At 40.8% G+C, this 14,797-nt stretch overlaps 1 protein-coding gene across 1 annotated transcript in view; it reads left to right on the top strand.

Annotated features, from left to right (window-relative positions):
* Nucleotides 1-14,797, top strand: part of FBXO45 (F-box protein 45) — a 20,715-nt gene extending 5,918 nt beyond the window's left edge. Inside the window, exons 2-3 of the mRNA XM_023214817.2 lie at nt 4,664-5,020; nt 11,666-14,797. Coding sequence (XP_023070585.1) covers nt 4,664-5,020; nt 11,666-11,851 — 543 coding nt within the window. The 3' untranslated portion in view covers nt 11,852-14,797. The remainder of the gene's footprint in view (nt 1-4,663; nt 5,021-11,665) is intronic.

Below are 14,797 nucleotides of genomic sequence, written 5' to 3'. Positions count from 1 at the left end.
ATCTGTTTAGTTTTTTTTTTTTTTTTAAGTTCATGTTTTACATATTACCCCGTAGCATTATTTCAGTCATATTTGGCATCTGATGAGAATTCTGTAAAGTTCAGACTTAGATTTTAAGCTAGGTCTTCATGCTGCTTTTGCCATAACAAAATCCAGGTTGTGCATGGGACTGTGAGGCTATGGATTGTTTTTAATTTATTAATTTGGTCTTTATTTTCCCTTTTTTTTTTTTTTTAGACGGAGTCTCGCTCTGTCACCCAGGCTGGAGTGCAGTGGCGCGATTTCAGCTCACTGCAACCTCCGCCTCCTGGGTTCAAGCGATTCTCCTGCCTCAGCCTCCCAAGTAGCTGGGACTACAGGCACCTGCCACTACATCCAGCTGATTTTGGTATATTTAGTAGAGACAGGGTTTCACCATGTTAGCCAGGACAGTCTCGATCTCTTGACCTTGTGATCTGCCCGCCTCGGCCTCCCAAAGTGCTGGGATTACAGGTGTGAGCCACCATGCCTGGCCTGTTTTCCCATTTCGTATGAAGTTTCCAGTATCTGTTTCTAAAAAATAAAGACAATGTAATCACAATATGCTTATCACATCTAAATATAAATTTACATTAATTCCTTAATATCAAAAATTCAGTGTTCAAATTGCCAGTTGTCTCATAAATGTTAAATGCTGCATTTTAGGCCGGGCACGGTGGCTCAAGCCTGTAATCCCAGCACTTTGGGAGGCCGAGACGGGCGGATCACGAGGTCAGGAGATCGAGACCATCCTGGCTAACACGGTGAAACCCCGTCTCTACTAAAAAATACAAAAAACTAGCTGGGCGAGGTGGCGGGCACCTGTAGTCCCAGCTACTTGGGAGACTGAGGCAGGAGAATGGCGTAAACCTGGGAGGCGGAGCTTGCAGTGAGCTAAGATCTGGCCACTGCACTCCAGCCTGGGCAACAGAGCAAGACTCCCATCTTAAAAAAAAAAAAAAAAAAGGTGCATTTTAAACTTATGTTTTATATAATCAAGATCTATATAAGGGTCCCATGGCAAAGGTTGGTATGTCTCTTAAAGCTGTTGTAGTCTACATATTCACTCACCATCTCCCCAACCTCCCATCTTATTTGTTGAGGAAACCAGGTTGTTTACTCTCAGCTCGATTTTGCTGATTTCATTATCATGGTGTTGCTTGACATGTTCTACTGTCGTCTGTTTCCCATAGAGGTTTGATCAATTTAGATTAGATTAGATTTTTTTGCAAGTTATTTTTCACTAGAATCAGTGGTTAAAGATGTGTTAGAAAGTAAGAGCTACTAAATTGTGACGCGGTACAGAAAGTGGTGGGTAAGCACTCAGCAGAGGGAGAAACAAAGGGAATTGGGTGGCCCTGGTTAAGAATAGCTTAGTAGGCCAGGCGCCGTGGCTCATGCCTGTAATCACAGCACTTTGGGAGGCCAAGGTGGGCGAATCACGGGGTCAGGAGATCGAGACCATCCTGGCTGACACAGGGAAACCCCATCTCTACTAAAAATAGGAAAAATTAGCCAGGCGTGGTGGCGGGCCCCTGTAGTCCCAGCTACTCAGGAGGCTCGGGAGGCTGAGGCAGGAGAATGGCGTGAACCCGGGAGGCGGAGCTTGCAGTAAGCTGAGATTGCGCCGCTCACTCCAGCCTGGGCGACAGAGCGTGAGACTTCTTCTCAAAAAAAAAATAGCTTAATAGAGGGGGTGTTAGAGAATGTGTGGGAGAAGAAAACACATATAATACTGTAAGCAAGAAGAACATCATCAAGGTAGAAAGAGAAGTAGGAAGAATCAGATTTGGAGGGCTTTGAAAGCCAGGCAGAAGAATTTGCAGTTGGTAATGGTACCAAGTATGGAACTACCAAAGGTTATAGAACTGGGATGAGATGTAGTAAAGGTGCTGTTTTAGAAAGAGAGGTCTGGAAATAATTCAGATAGAGAGTTGAGAACTGAGTTTGGAGAATTTGGTGGTGGTGGCGGAGGAAGGGTGGTCACCAAAAAAGGAAATGATACAGGATCAATCCAGGGAAATGGGAAGATGTCATAGAAGTTCGAGGAAGAGAGGGCCAGGTGTGGTGGCTCACGCCTGTAATCCCAGCACTTGGGGAGGCTGAGGCAGGCGGATGACCTGAGGTCAGGAGTTTGAGACCAGCCTGGCCAACATGGTGAAACCCTGTCTCTACTAAAAATTCAAAAATTAGCCAGGTGTGGTGGTGCACATCTGTAATCCCATTTACTTGGGGGAGGCTGAGACAGGAGAATCGCTTGTACCCAGGAGGCAGAGGCTGCAGTGAGCTGTGATTGAGCCACTGCACTCTAGCCTAGGTGACAGAGCGAGACTCTGTCTCAAAAAAAAAAAAAAAAAAAAAAGTTTGAGGAAGAGGCTGTCAATAGTGTCAGTGTGCAATTGGAATTTATAAGAATTGGGGAGTAGGCATGAGGAAATACTGATTATTTTATGGTGAATTATTGATATTACTCTCGAGTTATTTAGATAGTATTTGCTATTTTGGGGACATGTTCCTTCCCCCATTTAATCTCCTTTTCTTTCTTTTTTTTTTTTTTTGAGACAGGGTCTTGCTTTGTCGCCCAGACTGGAGTGCAGTGCTGCGATTTCGGCTCACTGCATCCTCTGCCTCCTGGGCTCAAGCATTGCTTGTGCCTCAGCCTCCCAACTAGCTGGGATTACAAGCGTGCACCACCATGCCCCGCTAATTTTTTGTATTTTTACTAGAGTTGGACTTTCGCCGCGTTGCCCAGGCTAGTCTTGAACTCCAAGTTCAAGCGATCTGCCCACCTTGCCTTCCCAAAGTGCTGGGATTGCAGGGGTGAGCCACCGCGTCCAGCCCCTTCACTGAATCTTATGTTTTGGTCTTTATAAGTGCCTTGAAGTATTTTATAATACGAGCAGATAGGAAAAACATTGGGGATGCTTCAGTTTTACAGCCTCCTTGTGAATGCATGGGATATTGGAAACAGTCCTTTTTAACATCTGTGCCCTGCAGTACAGTGAAGCAGTAGAGTGCCAGCGAGTGGCAGATGAACAGGTGGTGAGGGAACCGGCTACTTGGCCTCTCTTTGGGCCTCTCGCACTCACTCGCGTTGAAATCCCTGAGAAGGACTAGGTGGTCTTTAAGGGTCTTCCTAAATGCTGAGCTTCTGTGACTGGAGTTGATTTCTCAGGTTCACCGAAGCATAGGTCCCAGCCTTCCTCTGCTTGGTAGTTTGGCTAAAGTAAAGAAGGGATTTTTTAAAAACATACAAACCAGGCAGGCGTAGTGACTCGAACCCATAACCCCAGCTACTTGGGAGGCTGAGATGGGAGATCACTCGAGCCCAGGAGTTCAAGGCTGCAGTGTGCTACGATTGTACCACTGCACTCCAGTCTGGGTGACAGAGACCTTGTCTGAAAAAAATTTAAAATACACAAACTAAAAGTTTAAAAATGTTCATGAGAAATTGTTATTGTTTGTATAGAAGAGCTATTTTCATACCCTCTTTATTTTGGAAGTGTAAACCTTTGTTTTTGCTGAAGAGTCAACTAAGTTGTCTTATTGATAGCTTCTCTTTATAAATTCTAGTACTTGAACTTAGATGCTATCTAAGTGATTATTTGATTTGGTAAAATGAGATTGGTGATTTTTTTTTTTATTGTGTAAGTCATACCCAGCAAGTAGGCTGAGGATCTAAAGTAGTTTGTGTTTACTAAACTTTTTCATAAACTTTAGAGTTGCTATGATTAAAGTTTCTATTTTATGTAAAATATAATTATTTTTGATGACATCTTTGCCCATATGAAAACTGTACGTCTCGGCCGGGCGTGGTGGCTCAAACCTGTAATCCCAGCACTTTGGGAGGCCGAGACGGGCGGATCACGAGGTCAGGAGATCGAGACCATCCTGGCTAACACAGTGAAACCCCGTCTCTACTAAAAACTACAAAAAACTAGCCGGGTGAGGTGGCGGCGCCTGTAGTCCCAGCTACCTGGGAGGCTGAGGCAGGAGAATGGCGTGAACCCGGGAGGCGGAGCTTGCAGTGAGCTGGGATCCGGCCACAGCACTCCAGCCTGGGTGACAGAGCGAGACTCCGTCTCAAAAAAAAAAAAAAAAAAAAAAGAAAACTGTACGTCTCAACTTTTTGATATAAAAATATCAAATATAAACAGAAGTAGAGAAAATAGTTTGATGAACTTCCTTTTACCCATCACCAAGCTTTGCCAATGATTAATTTATGGCCAGTCTAGTTTCATGTTTATACTGCACACTTTACCACTCTATCTCTGGATATTTCAAAGCAATTCCCCCAGATATCATTATTTTATCCGTAAACGTTTCAGTATTATCTCTAAGATATAAGGTTTTTTTTGTTTTTGTTTTTGTTTTTTTTTTTTTTTGGTATCTTTTGATGTTTTAAGAAGTCTGTTTGAGGAAATACTACAATTTAAAATTTTGGTCAGTGATGAAACGTTTGGCAGTTACTTTTAATGTTATTTATTCTGTTAGTATCCCATCCTGAAACTTTAGCCATTATTTGGAAATACTTGTGTTATTTTAAAATATGTAACTTCATTATTTAAAAACATACAGCCTGAAGTTTTTAATATTTAAGAAAAATAACATTGTTATTTATTTGGTCTGTTTTTCATCTTTTTAGATACGTGCTTTTCAACATGCCTTCAGCACTAATGACTGCTCCAGGAATGTCTACATTAAGAAGAATGGCTTCACTTTACATCGAAACCCCATTGCTCAGAGCACTGATGGTGCAAGGACCAAGATTGGTTTCAGTGAGGGCCGCCATGCATGGGAGGTGTGGTGGGAGGGCCCTCTGGGCACTGTGGCAGTGATTGGAATTGCCACGAAACGGGCCCCCATGCAGTGCCAAGGTTACGTGGCATTGCTGGGCAGTGATGACCAGAGCTGGGGCTGGAATCTGGTGGACAATAATCTCCTACATAATGGAGAAGTCAATGGCAGTTTTCCACAGTGCAACAATGCACCGAAATATCAGGTGAGAAACGGGCTTTTCTCAAGTATGGGCCTTTGTCAAATCATGCCTTAATTTGTTTTACATTTTCAAATTTTCGTATAGCAGTTTTATTTGTCTTTTTTTCATTTTTATTATTTTTTTATTTTTTCAAATACCAAGACTTCAAGTTTTGTTTTGTTTTTAATGTTAGGAGGTTATAGTTAATTTTGTTGGGTGTTATATTTTGATTTTGGCTATGCGGGAAAATACTCTTTTTTTTTTTTTAAAGAATCTCGCTCTGTCGCCCAGGCTGGAGTGCAGTGGCATGACCTCAGCTCACTACAACCTCTGCCTCCCAGGTTCAAGCAATTCTCTGCCTCAGCCTCCCGAGTAGTTGAGATTACAGGCACCTGCCATCATGCCTGGCTAATTTTTGTATTTTTCATAGAGATGGGGTTTAACCATCCTGGCCAGACTGGTCTTGAACTCCTGACCTCGTGATTCACCCGCCTTAGCCTCCCAAAGTGCTGGAATTACAGGCGTGAGCCACCACGCCTGGCCTCAAGGAGATTTTTTTGACCGTTTTTAAATAAATATGTAAATGATCTATCTCAATATTTGTTTCCTAATACAAGTTAAGCAGCCTATCTTTGCTCCAGATCAGGGGTTGGCAAACCTTTTGGTAAGGGCCAGGTAGTAAATATTTTCGTCTTTGCAGTCCATATGGTCTCTGTCACAACTTTTTTTTTTTTTTTTTTGATGTCATTTTCAAGGTAAGGATCTGTCACAACTTGCAACTCTATGTACAAAAGGAGTCATCGATAATATGTAAATGAATGAACGTGGCTGTATTCCACAGACCTTGTTTATGGGCTGCAGGACAGATTTGGTCCAGGGGCCGTAGTTTGCCGGTTCATGCTCTGTATCAAGCTTGTCCAACCCACAGCCTGCATGTAGTCACGATGGCTTTGATTGCCACCCAATGCAAATTCATAAACTTTCTTAAAACATTATGAGAGTTTTTTGCGATTTTTTTTTTTTTTAAAGCTGACTGGCTATCTTTAGTGTTAGTATACTTTATGTGTGGTCCAAAACAATTCTTCCAGTGTGGTCCAGGGAAGCCAAAAGATAGAATACCCCTGCTCTAGATGGTCATCTTTCCTGTATCATGGCACTTCCAAATCTTTTTCTAGGCTCCTTACCCCAGTAGATACATCTCTGTGCATGCACATGCACACATACCCTCTGTCTGCGGATTCAGAGCCCCTGGAGGCATCAGTGATTTCTGTAGAGACAGGCAGATTCAGGCAAACTGCTGTATTTTTTATTCTTTTCATCTTAGGCTTAAGGCATACTCATTTGACTCAAGTTAAAATTATAGTTCCTATTTGTAAAAGCCATATTTATTACTATAGACTCAGCAGGGTGTAATATACAATAATCTGATAAGAAACTGGAAGTCTTTAAAGAACTATAGGCTGCATATTTCAGAGCCACATGTGGCATGAAAGTTCCAGCCTCAGTAATGACCTCAAGTCAGGCATACTAAACCAGAAGAACCAAAAATACATCCCATTTCCTGAGGTATAAAAGCTGGAAGGATTTTTTTTTCATAGAATGTTTCCTCACTATCCTTTTAGGCTCTGCAGATACTATAAGAAGGGTGTATAGACTTTATCACTAAAAAGAAAGTCCTATCACTTACCCTTGTAATGATTTTGTAAGTGAAAGTCCTTACTTAAGTCTGTGTTTTTCAGAGAACATGCTCTGTGGTTTCAGTCCTTTTAAATTTATTGAGATTTGTTTTATTCTAATATGTGGTCTTTCTTGATGAGTGTCCCATGTGTGCTTGAAAAAATGTATATTTTGTTGAATGGAATATTCTGTAAATGAGAATTAGGTGAAGTCGACTGATAATATTTAAGTCTTATATGGTGTTACTGATTGTTTTTACCCCTTCTATCATTACTGAGAGGAGTATTGAAATCTCCATCTATGCTTACTAATTTGTCTCTTTCCTCTTTTAGTTCTGTCAGTGTTTGCTTCATGTATTTTGGAGCTCTGTTACTACTGGTGCATATACATTTCTAATTGTTATATCTCCCTGCCTGATTTATTCTTTTATTATGAAATGACCTCCTTTGACTCTAGTAATCCTCTGTCAATCTGTCTGTATTTAAAGTGGAGCTCCTACACAGCATATAGTTGGATCTTGATTTTTATCTAACCCAGTCTCTGTCTCTGACTTTTTTTTTTTGAGACGGAGTTTCACTCTTGTTCCCAGGCTGGAGTGCAATGGCACAATCTTGGCTTACTGCAACCTCCGCCTCCCAGGTTCAAGTGATTCTCCTGCCTCAGCCTCCCGAGTAGCTGGGATTAGAGGCATGTCCACCACATCTGGCTAATTTTATATTTTATATTTTTTAGTAGAGGATGGGGTTTCTTTTTTTTGAGACAGAGTTTCACTCTTATTGCCCAGGCTGGAGTGCAATGGCGTGATCTTGGCTCACCGCAACCTCTGCCTCCCGAGTCCCGGTTCAAGCAGTTCTCCCGCCTCAGCCGCCTGGGTAGCTGGGATTACAGGCATGCGCCACCTCACCCAGCTAATTTTTGTATTTTTAGTAGAGACAGGGTGTCATCATGTTGGCCAGACTGGTCTCGAACTCCTGACCTCGTGATCCGCCCACCTCAGCCTCCCAAAGTCCTGGGATTACAAGCATGAACCACCGTGCCCAGTGAGACGGGGTTTCTCCATGTTGGTCAGGCTGGTCTCAAACTCCCGACCTCAAGTGATCCACCCGCCTCGACCTCCCAAAGTGCTGGGATTACAGGCGTGAGCTACTGTGCCCGGCTTCGGTCTCTGACTTTTAAGTGTTTAGTTCATTTACCTTTAATGTAAGTGTTGGACTGCTTGATGTTGTCCTTATTCTGCCTCTGAAGCTGTGTTCTTTTTTTTCCCCAACCTTGTTTCTCTCTAATCTTTGCATTAGATAATTTCTTTTCTTTTCTTTTTTTTTTTTTTTTTTTTGAGATAGGGTCTTGCCCTGACACCCCGGCTGGAGTGGTGCAGTGGTGCAGTGGCGCGATGATCTTCGCTCACTGAAACCTGCCTCCCAGGCTCAAGCGATCCTCCCACTTCAGCCTCCAGAGTAGCTGGGACTACAGGTGCTCCCCACCAATGCCCGACTAATATTTGTATTTTTGTAGAGACAGGGTTTTGCCATTTTGCCCAGGCTGGTCTCAAACTCTTGAGCTCAAGCAGCTGCCTGCCTCAGCCTCCCAAAGTGCTGAGATTACAGGTGTGAACCACTGTGCTTGACCTAAGTTAGATAATTTGTGTTGTTCTGTATTCAAGGTTATAAATTTTTTTCTTTTGCCATCTCACCTCTGCTATTGAGCTGGGCTAGTAAATTTTGCTTATTGTACACTTCAGCTTTAGAATTTCTTTTTTTTTTTTTTTTCTTTTTCTTTTTTTTTTTTTGAGACAGAGTCTCGCTCTGGTGCCAGACTGGAGTACAGTGGCACAGTCTGGGATCACTGCCACCGCCGACTCCCGGGTTCAAGCGATTCTGCCTCAGCCACCCGAGTAGCTGGGATTACAAGCACGTGCCACCATGCCCAGCTAATTTTTGTATTTTTGGTAGAGACGGGGTTTCACCATGTTGGCCAGGATGGTCTCGATCTCTTGACCTCGTGATCCGCCCGCCTCGGCCTCCCAAAGTGAAAGTGCTGGGATTACAGGTGTGAGCCACTGCACCCGGCCTGGTTCTTTTTTAGAGCAAATTTCCTTTTCTCTATAGAGATTCCTTGTTTATTTATATTATATTTTTAAAAAATTATTTGGACATATTTATAATAGCTGCTTTGAAGTCTTTGCCAAATCCAACACTTAGGCCCACTTGGGTTCAGCTTCTATTGATTGCTCTTTTTCCCCCTAAATGTGACTCACACTTTCCTGTTTCTTTTCATATCTAGTAATTTTTTTTATTGAAACCTAGACGTGTAGATAACATGTAGCAGTGACTCCTGAACGTTTTGCTTCTAGAGACTGCTTTATTCGGAAAAGTGTAGGTTTTCTTGATTTAATAGGCAGTTAACTTGCCTCTACTCAAACTATAAACTCCGTCTTTTGTGATGTGTAGCAGCTAATGTCTGCTCCGTTTTTTCAGCTTTGCTGCTTTTTCAGTCCTGGGGGTTTACCTTGTGCCTTTGTAATATAGTGGTCACTCGGGGATTTGGGCAGTTAATTCTCAGATTTTGGGGTTCATCCTTTCTGTGGTTCTGTTGCTTCTGGAGTTCCTCCTCTTAAGTTTCCAGCTGCTCTGCTATCTCCCAAGATTCACCCCTGACACCTAAAGATGGTAAGACTTCTGCTTTCTCCACCCTGTGCTTCGTGTATGCTCTATGCTCAAAGGTGAAGCAAATTTGCAAATTTCACCAGGAGTAATTGTTACTTAGTTTCAACTTCTGTAAAATAGGGTTTATTCCTAGGATTAGTGTGAGGATTAAATGGGATAATACAAATAAGACACAAAACAAATACCCAACAGAATGAGCTTTTCATTTCTACTTTGTTGTTAATATTTTGTTGGTATGCGTGGTGGTGGTGGTGATGATGATTTGGAGGTTCTTAGATCCATAAAATGGATTAATCTGTGAGGTGGGCAAAGGGAGGAAAAAAGCAGATGTTGTCAGTTACTGTTAACAGGAAACACAGTGAAGGAAAGTAAATGACAGTAGCAGGGGTTATCATAATCAGGAAGAATTAAATTTTGATTGCAAACATTAGGACTTTCTCTTTGCAATTTTGTAGATGCAACATCCTTTTATAAATGCAAACTATAAAAATGAAACATCTTTTTTTTTTTTTTTTTTTGCTTACTTTTCCAAATGGGAAAAATCTGGATATATTCTGCTTCCAGTTGCGTTTAATAATCAGTGCTGCTGTTTTTATAACAGGTGTTTCAGAGTTGGGACCCACAAATTGACTATTTAATAAGCCTATTCTATATGCTGCGTTAGAATTTGTAGCCAGATTGGATTATTCGTGATTCCACATTATATGTGGAACTGCTCTGTAAACTTTAAAAGCTGTGTCAGGCTGGGCGTGGTGGCTCATGCCTGTAATCCCAGCACTTTGGGAGGCTGAGGTGGGCGGATCATGAGGTCAGGAAATCGAGACCACTCTGGCTAACGCAGTGAAACCCCGTCTCTACTAAAAATACAAAAAAACTAGCTGGGCGAGGTGGCTGGCGCCTGTAGTCCCAGCTACTCGGGAGGCTGAGGCAGGAGAATGGCGTGAACCCGGGAGGTGGAGCTTGCAGTGAGCCGAGATCACGCCACTGCACTCCAGCCTGGGAGACAGCGAGACTCTGTCTCAAAATTAAAAAAATAAAATAAAAACTATGTGTCTTACTATGGTGATTCTTAAAATTGTGGTGAAGCATACATATTTATTATTTTAACCATTTGTAAGTATACAATTCAGTGGCATTAAATACATTCACACGTTGTGTAACCATCACCTCTATCTATACCCAAAACTTTTTCCTCACCCCATTGTAATCTCTATTATGTTCATTCCCTGTTTCCTTCATTCCCCATCCCTGGTAAACTCTATTCTACAACTATGTGTATTTGACTGTTCTAAATACTTTATGTAAATAGAATCATACCATTTAGCCTTTTGCGTCTGGCTCATTTCACTTAGCATAATATTTTCAGGATCTATGTTGTAGCATATATCAAAATTTCATTTCTGTTTATGGCTGAATGATATTGCATTGTATGGCTGGGCACGGTGGCTCACGTCTGTAATCCCAGCACTTTGGGAGGCTGAGGCGGGCAGATCACGAGGTCAGGAGATCGAGACCATCCTGGCTAACACGGTGAAACCCCATCTCTACTAAAAATACAAAAAATTAGCCGGGCGTGGTGGCGGGCACCTGTAGTCCCAGCTACTGGGGAGGCTGAGGCAGGAGAATGGCGTAAACCCGGGAGGCGGAGCTTGCAGTGAGCCAAGATCACGCCACTGCACCCCAGCCTGGGTGACAGAGCGAGACTCGGTCTCAAAAAAAAAAAAATTCATTGTATGTATAGTATAGTAATTTGAGAGGCTGATTCAGATTGTTCTTTCTGATAAAATATGCCAAGTTATAGATTTTAGTGTTCACCTTAAGAAAAACCTTTAAACAAAGTGAATAAAATCAATCTAGAGAGTGTTCAGGTGGAACATTGAAATTGTTAGTAATTAAATGTAGATTCCATGTGAGTCTTAAAAACAAAACTATCAAAGTAAGCATTTGTGATTTGTTACCCAGGCTGGAGTGTAGTGGGCAGTGGTGTAATACCGGCTTTGCGCCACCACACCCAGCTAATTTTTGTATTTTTAGTAAAGATGGGTTTTCAGCATGTTTTCCAGGCTGGTCTTGAACTCCTGGGCTCAAGCAATCCTCCCGCCTCCGCCTCCCGAAGTGCTGGGATTACAAGCATGAGCCACCATGCCTGACCAGATGTGTGTCCTTTTTTTGTAGATGTTTCTCCCTGACTAGAAAGCTTCCCTTGTGATTTTTCTAGATAGCTTTCAGGATAATATTCTTAATATTTTCAAATTCTTGATTTGTGTCTTGTGTCTTCTAGGTATGCCCTTGGCAGAGTTTCTTCTAACCTTTTGATGTCTGTTTGCAGATAGGAGAAAGAATTCGAGTCATCTTGGACATGGAAGATAAGACTTTAGCTTTTGAACGTGGATATGAGTTCCTGGGGGTTGCCTTTAGAGGACTTCCAAAGGTCTGCTTATACCCAGCAGTTTCTGCTGTATATGGCAACACAGAAGTGACTTTGGTTTACCTTGGAAAACCTCTGGACGGATGACAGTGGCTTTCTTGTGATGACAGAATGGAGGAGAGATCTGCTTATGGGAAGTAGAACCATGAAGTGGCTGTCATACGTGCATGTCCAAGAAACATCCTGAAAACACATGAAGTTGTTGTAAACTGGAGAAGCAGCTCTACAGCAGAGATTATCTTCGTGTTTCCTCTTTCTACTGGGCCAGAAAAATCCTCAGGGTTGCAGTTGGTTGAGTGGGCAGTTGACATATGCATGTTGCAACCGATGTTGTCTCCAAGTTAGCAATGTGTTATTTCCAACTTGAAAGGTGAGATTGTAGAGATGCTGTCAAAGGGATAAGATAAGGAAATAGCAAGATTTTTAAGTAGTGTGTTTGTGAAGACTGATCCCATTTTACAACTGCCTGTTCTTTCTCCAGTCCCTTTTTTTCTGGCCAGCTTGACTATTAGAAAAGTATGAAACTGGTTGGGTTTTATTTAATATTTTTAATATATTGAGAAGCATGGTCTGCCTGGACTGCACTTCTCTAAAAGTGAGATATAAAATTGTGCAGCTATTTTAAAAGTTGTATATACAATATGTGTGTAAAAAAAAACTGTAAAAAAAACAAAAAGGACAAACAGGTTGCTTTGTTCTAGTTCTAATTTCTTAAAAACCACTACATGGTTACAAAATTGGAATAACATTTGGGGACAGCTAGGTTAACTACAAAGAAGAGGATTTTAAGAGGAGATGTGTTGTATTGACTCATTTGTATTATTTTTGGCTTCCAGTTCCCATAGCTGTTAGAGTCTGGTTTGTTTTTGTTTTTACTATCAAAATTATCGTAAAGATCTCTCAATCTCCTGGCTAAAGATTGAAGGAAGGCAAATCTATTTCTAATTATACATATGTCAGTAAGGATGATCTCAACATAATAGTAATGTGTATCTTTTGGTATCCAGTTTTATTTCTGGCCTTCTAAGAAAGTGTCTCATAACATTGTCATTTGCTCTTGTTGGCCACAAATATTTGTCCTAGAGCCTAGAAAAAAAGAATTGATTAATGGTCCTTTTATTTTGTAGCCTTATAAATGCTGTAGATATTATCAAAAAAATTAATTTCATATTGTTTACATCATGCAACTAATCTAAGCCTCAAACTCGTTATTGGGGCTATAAAGAAAATGTTTACTTACCCACCTGAAACAGGTTAAGAATATTCTTAATCTCATAGATAATTGCCCCCATGGGACTTGAAATATGACACCTTGTGCTGAAAACTTCAGGTTGGCAATATTTGAAGGTTTCACTGTAGAAGAGTTTAACATTAACTCCTATTTTGACTTACAAATCTTTTTTCTCATCACTAAAATGCTTTTGAATTAATAATCCAACCCACATGAGCTGAGAGTTTTTCTTTTGTTAGAAAAGAAACAGACATCTTTCTGTATGAAAGTATAAATTGTATGGTTTTAGATACATAGGAATTGGCAAAGGCAAGCAAAATCTCTGTACTTCTGAGTTCTTGCTGTATGTGTATTTTGTTTTAAATCAATTAGGGACACCAGGCAGCTGGCCGGGATTCTTGGGTTGCTCCTTGGGAGTTAAGATTGTCAATACTCCTATGAAGCAAAGGATCTCAGCCATAGAACAAAGATTGATTGTTGCCACCAGAAAAGTTTACAAGTATTTATTGTGTATTTGATACATTGCTTGAAAAGAAGAAATCTGTTAAAGATTCTTTTTGATGTCCAGGTTAAGAAGAAACCTCCTTGTATTGAGTGGAATTATATGTTAAACGTATTAGAGAATATAGATGGTATAGAAATTTATTTTTCTTAGTGTAGAACAACTCAGTTCAGCAAAGTTTAAAATTTGATTAAATGAGAAGTGGTTCAGGATGAAGATGGACTTGTTAGAAAGTGATCAAGTCCTTTAAGTACTTGTTTCTTTTTCAGGTTGTGATGTGGCCATTCCAAGAGCTTTTGTTGAGAGTTTGGTTTATAATTGTCTCTTTTGTCTTGGTAAACATTCATTTGCAACAGTTTTGAAGGTGCTGAGTGGAAAACCGAAACACATGGTTATTGCATATTGGACCTAGAATGAAATAATTGCCTCAATATTTAACAACAAGCCATTCTTGTCTCAAAGGTTTAAATTCCAGAATATCCCATTTGCAAATCACATGCAATTGAGGTTAATAGCATGAGCATCTGCGTAATGAAGAGCCTTCATTTATGTAAATTTGTCACTAAAAACCAGTAGTAGCTCTACAAAATATTAAACTGCTACAATGTTCAAGGAAATGGAATGTCTTTGTCATTGGTGCTGAGAAGAGCATTTAGGTAGAAGACAGTTGTGCCTGAAGATTGAGTATAAATCATTCAAACCAGTGGTTCTCAACGTTGGCTGTATACACTTTGCAGTCACTTTGGAGTGTTTGAAGACGTGTCGATGCTTTGGGTTCCATATGCCAAGATTCTGATGTTGGTCTGGAATATGAGCTGGTCATAAGGATTTTTATAACTTTCTGGTCATTTCGATATGCTGCCAAGGTTGAGAACCATTGTTCTAAAATTCACCTTGAGTTTTCTTATCTGCAAAATAGAAAAAAAAAATCCTTGCTCCCTCCCTTCACTACCTCACAAGGATATTGAGGGTAAAGGAGTAAATAATGGGCAGGTGCTTGTGCTGTGGATGGAAAGTGCTGTTAAAAGTCAAAGGAGTGTTCTATTTCAGTTCATAGTGTGATCAGGGAGGGTGTAACTGACTGGACTTTGTTGACTTGGGAAACATGGAGCACTTTCTTTGGTTCATGAACGAAGCATGCAAATGTGGAAGCAGATGTTACTATTATTCCTACTATTCTGTCATACTTGAGACAGGCTGTTTTAATTACCTGGTTTTACATAGGAAAGAAGAAATATTAAGGCTTAAAGTTTGTAATGGTCAATGGCTCATAATTCATTAAATCTTTTCATACAAGGAA

The sequence above is a fragment of the Piliocolobus tephrosceles genome, chromosome 2 (assembly GCF_002776525.5).
Source record: "Piliocolobus tephrosceles isolate RC106 chromosome 2, ASM277652v3, whole genome shotgun sequence".
Lineage (NCBI taxonomy): Eukaryota > Metazoa > Chordata > Mammalia > Primates > Cercopithecidae > Piliocolobus > Piliocolobus tephrosceles.
This window is presented reverse-complemented; position numbering and strand designations above follow the sequence as displayed.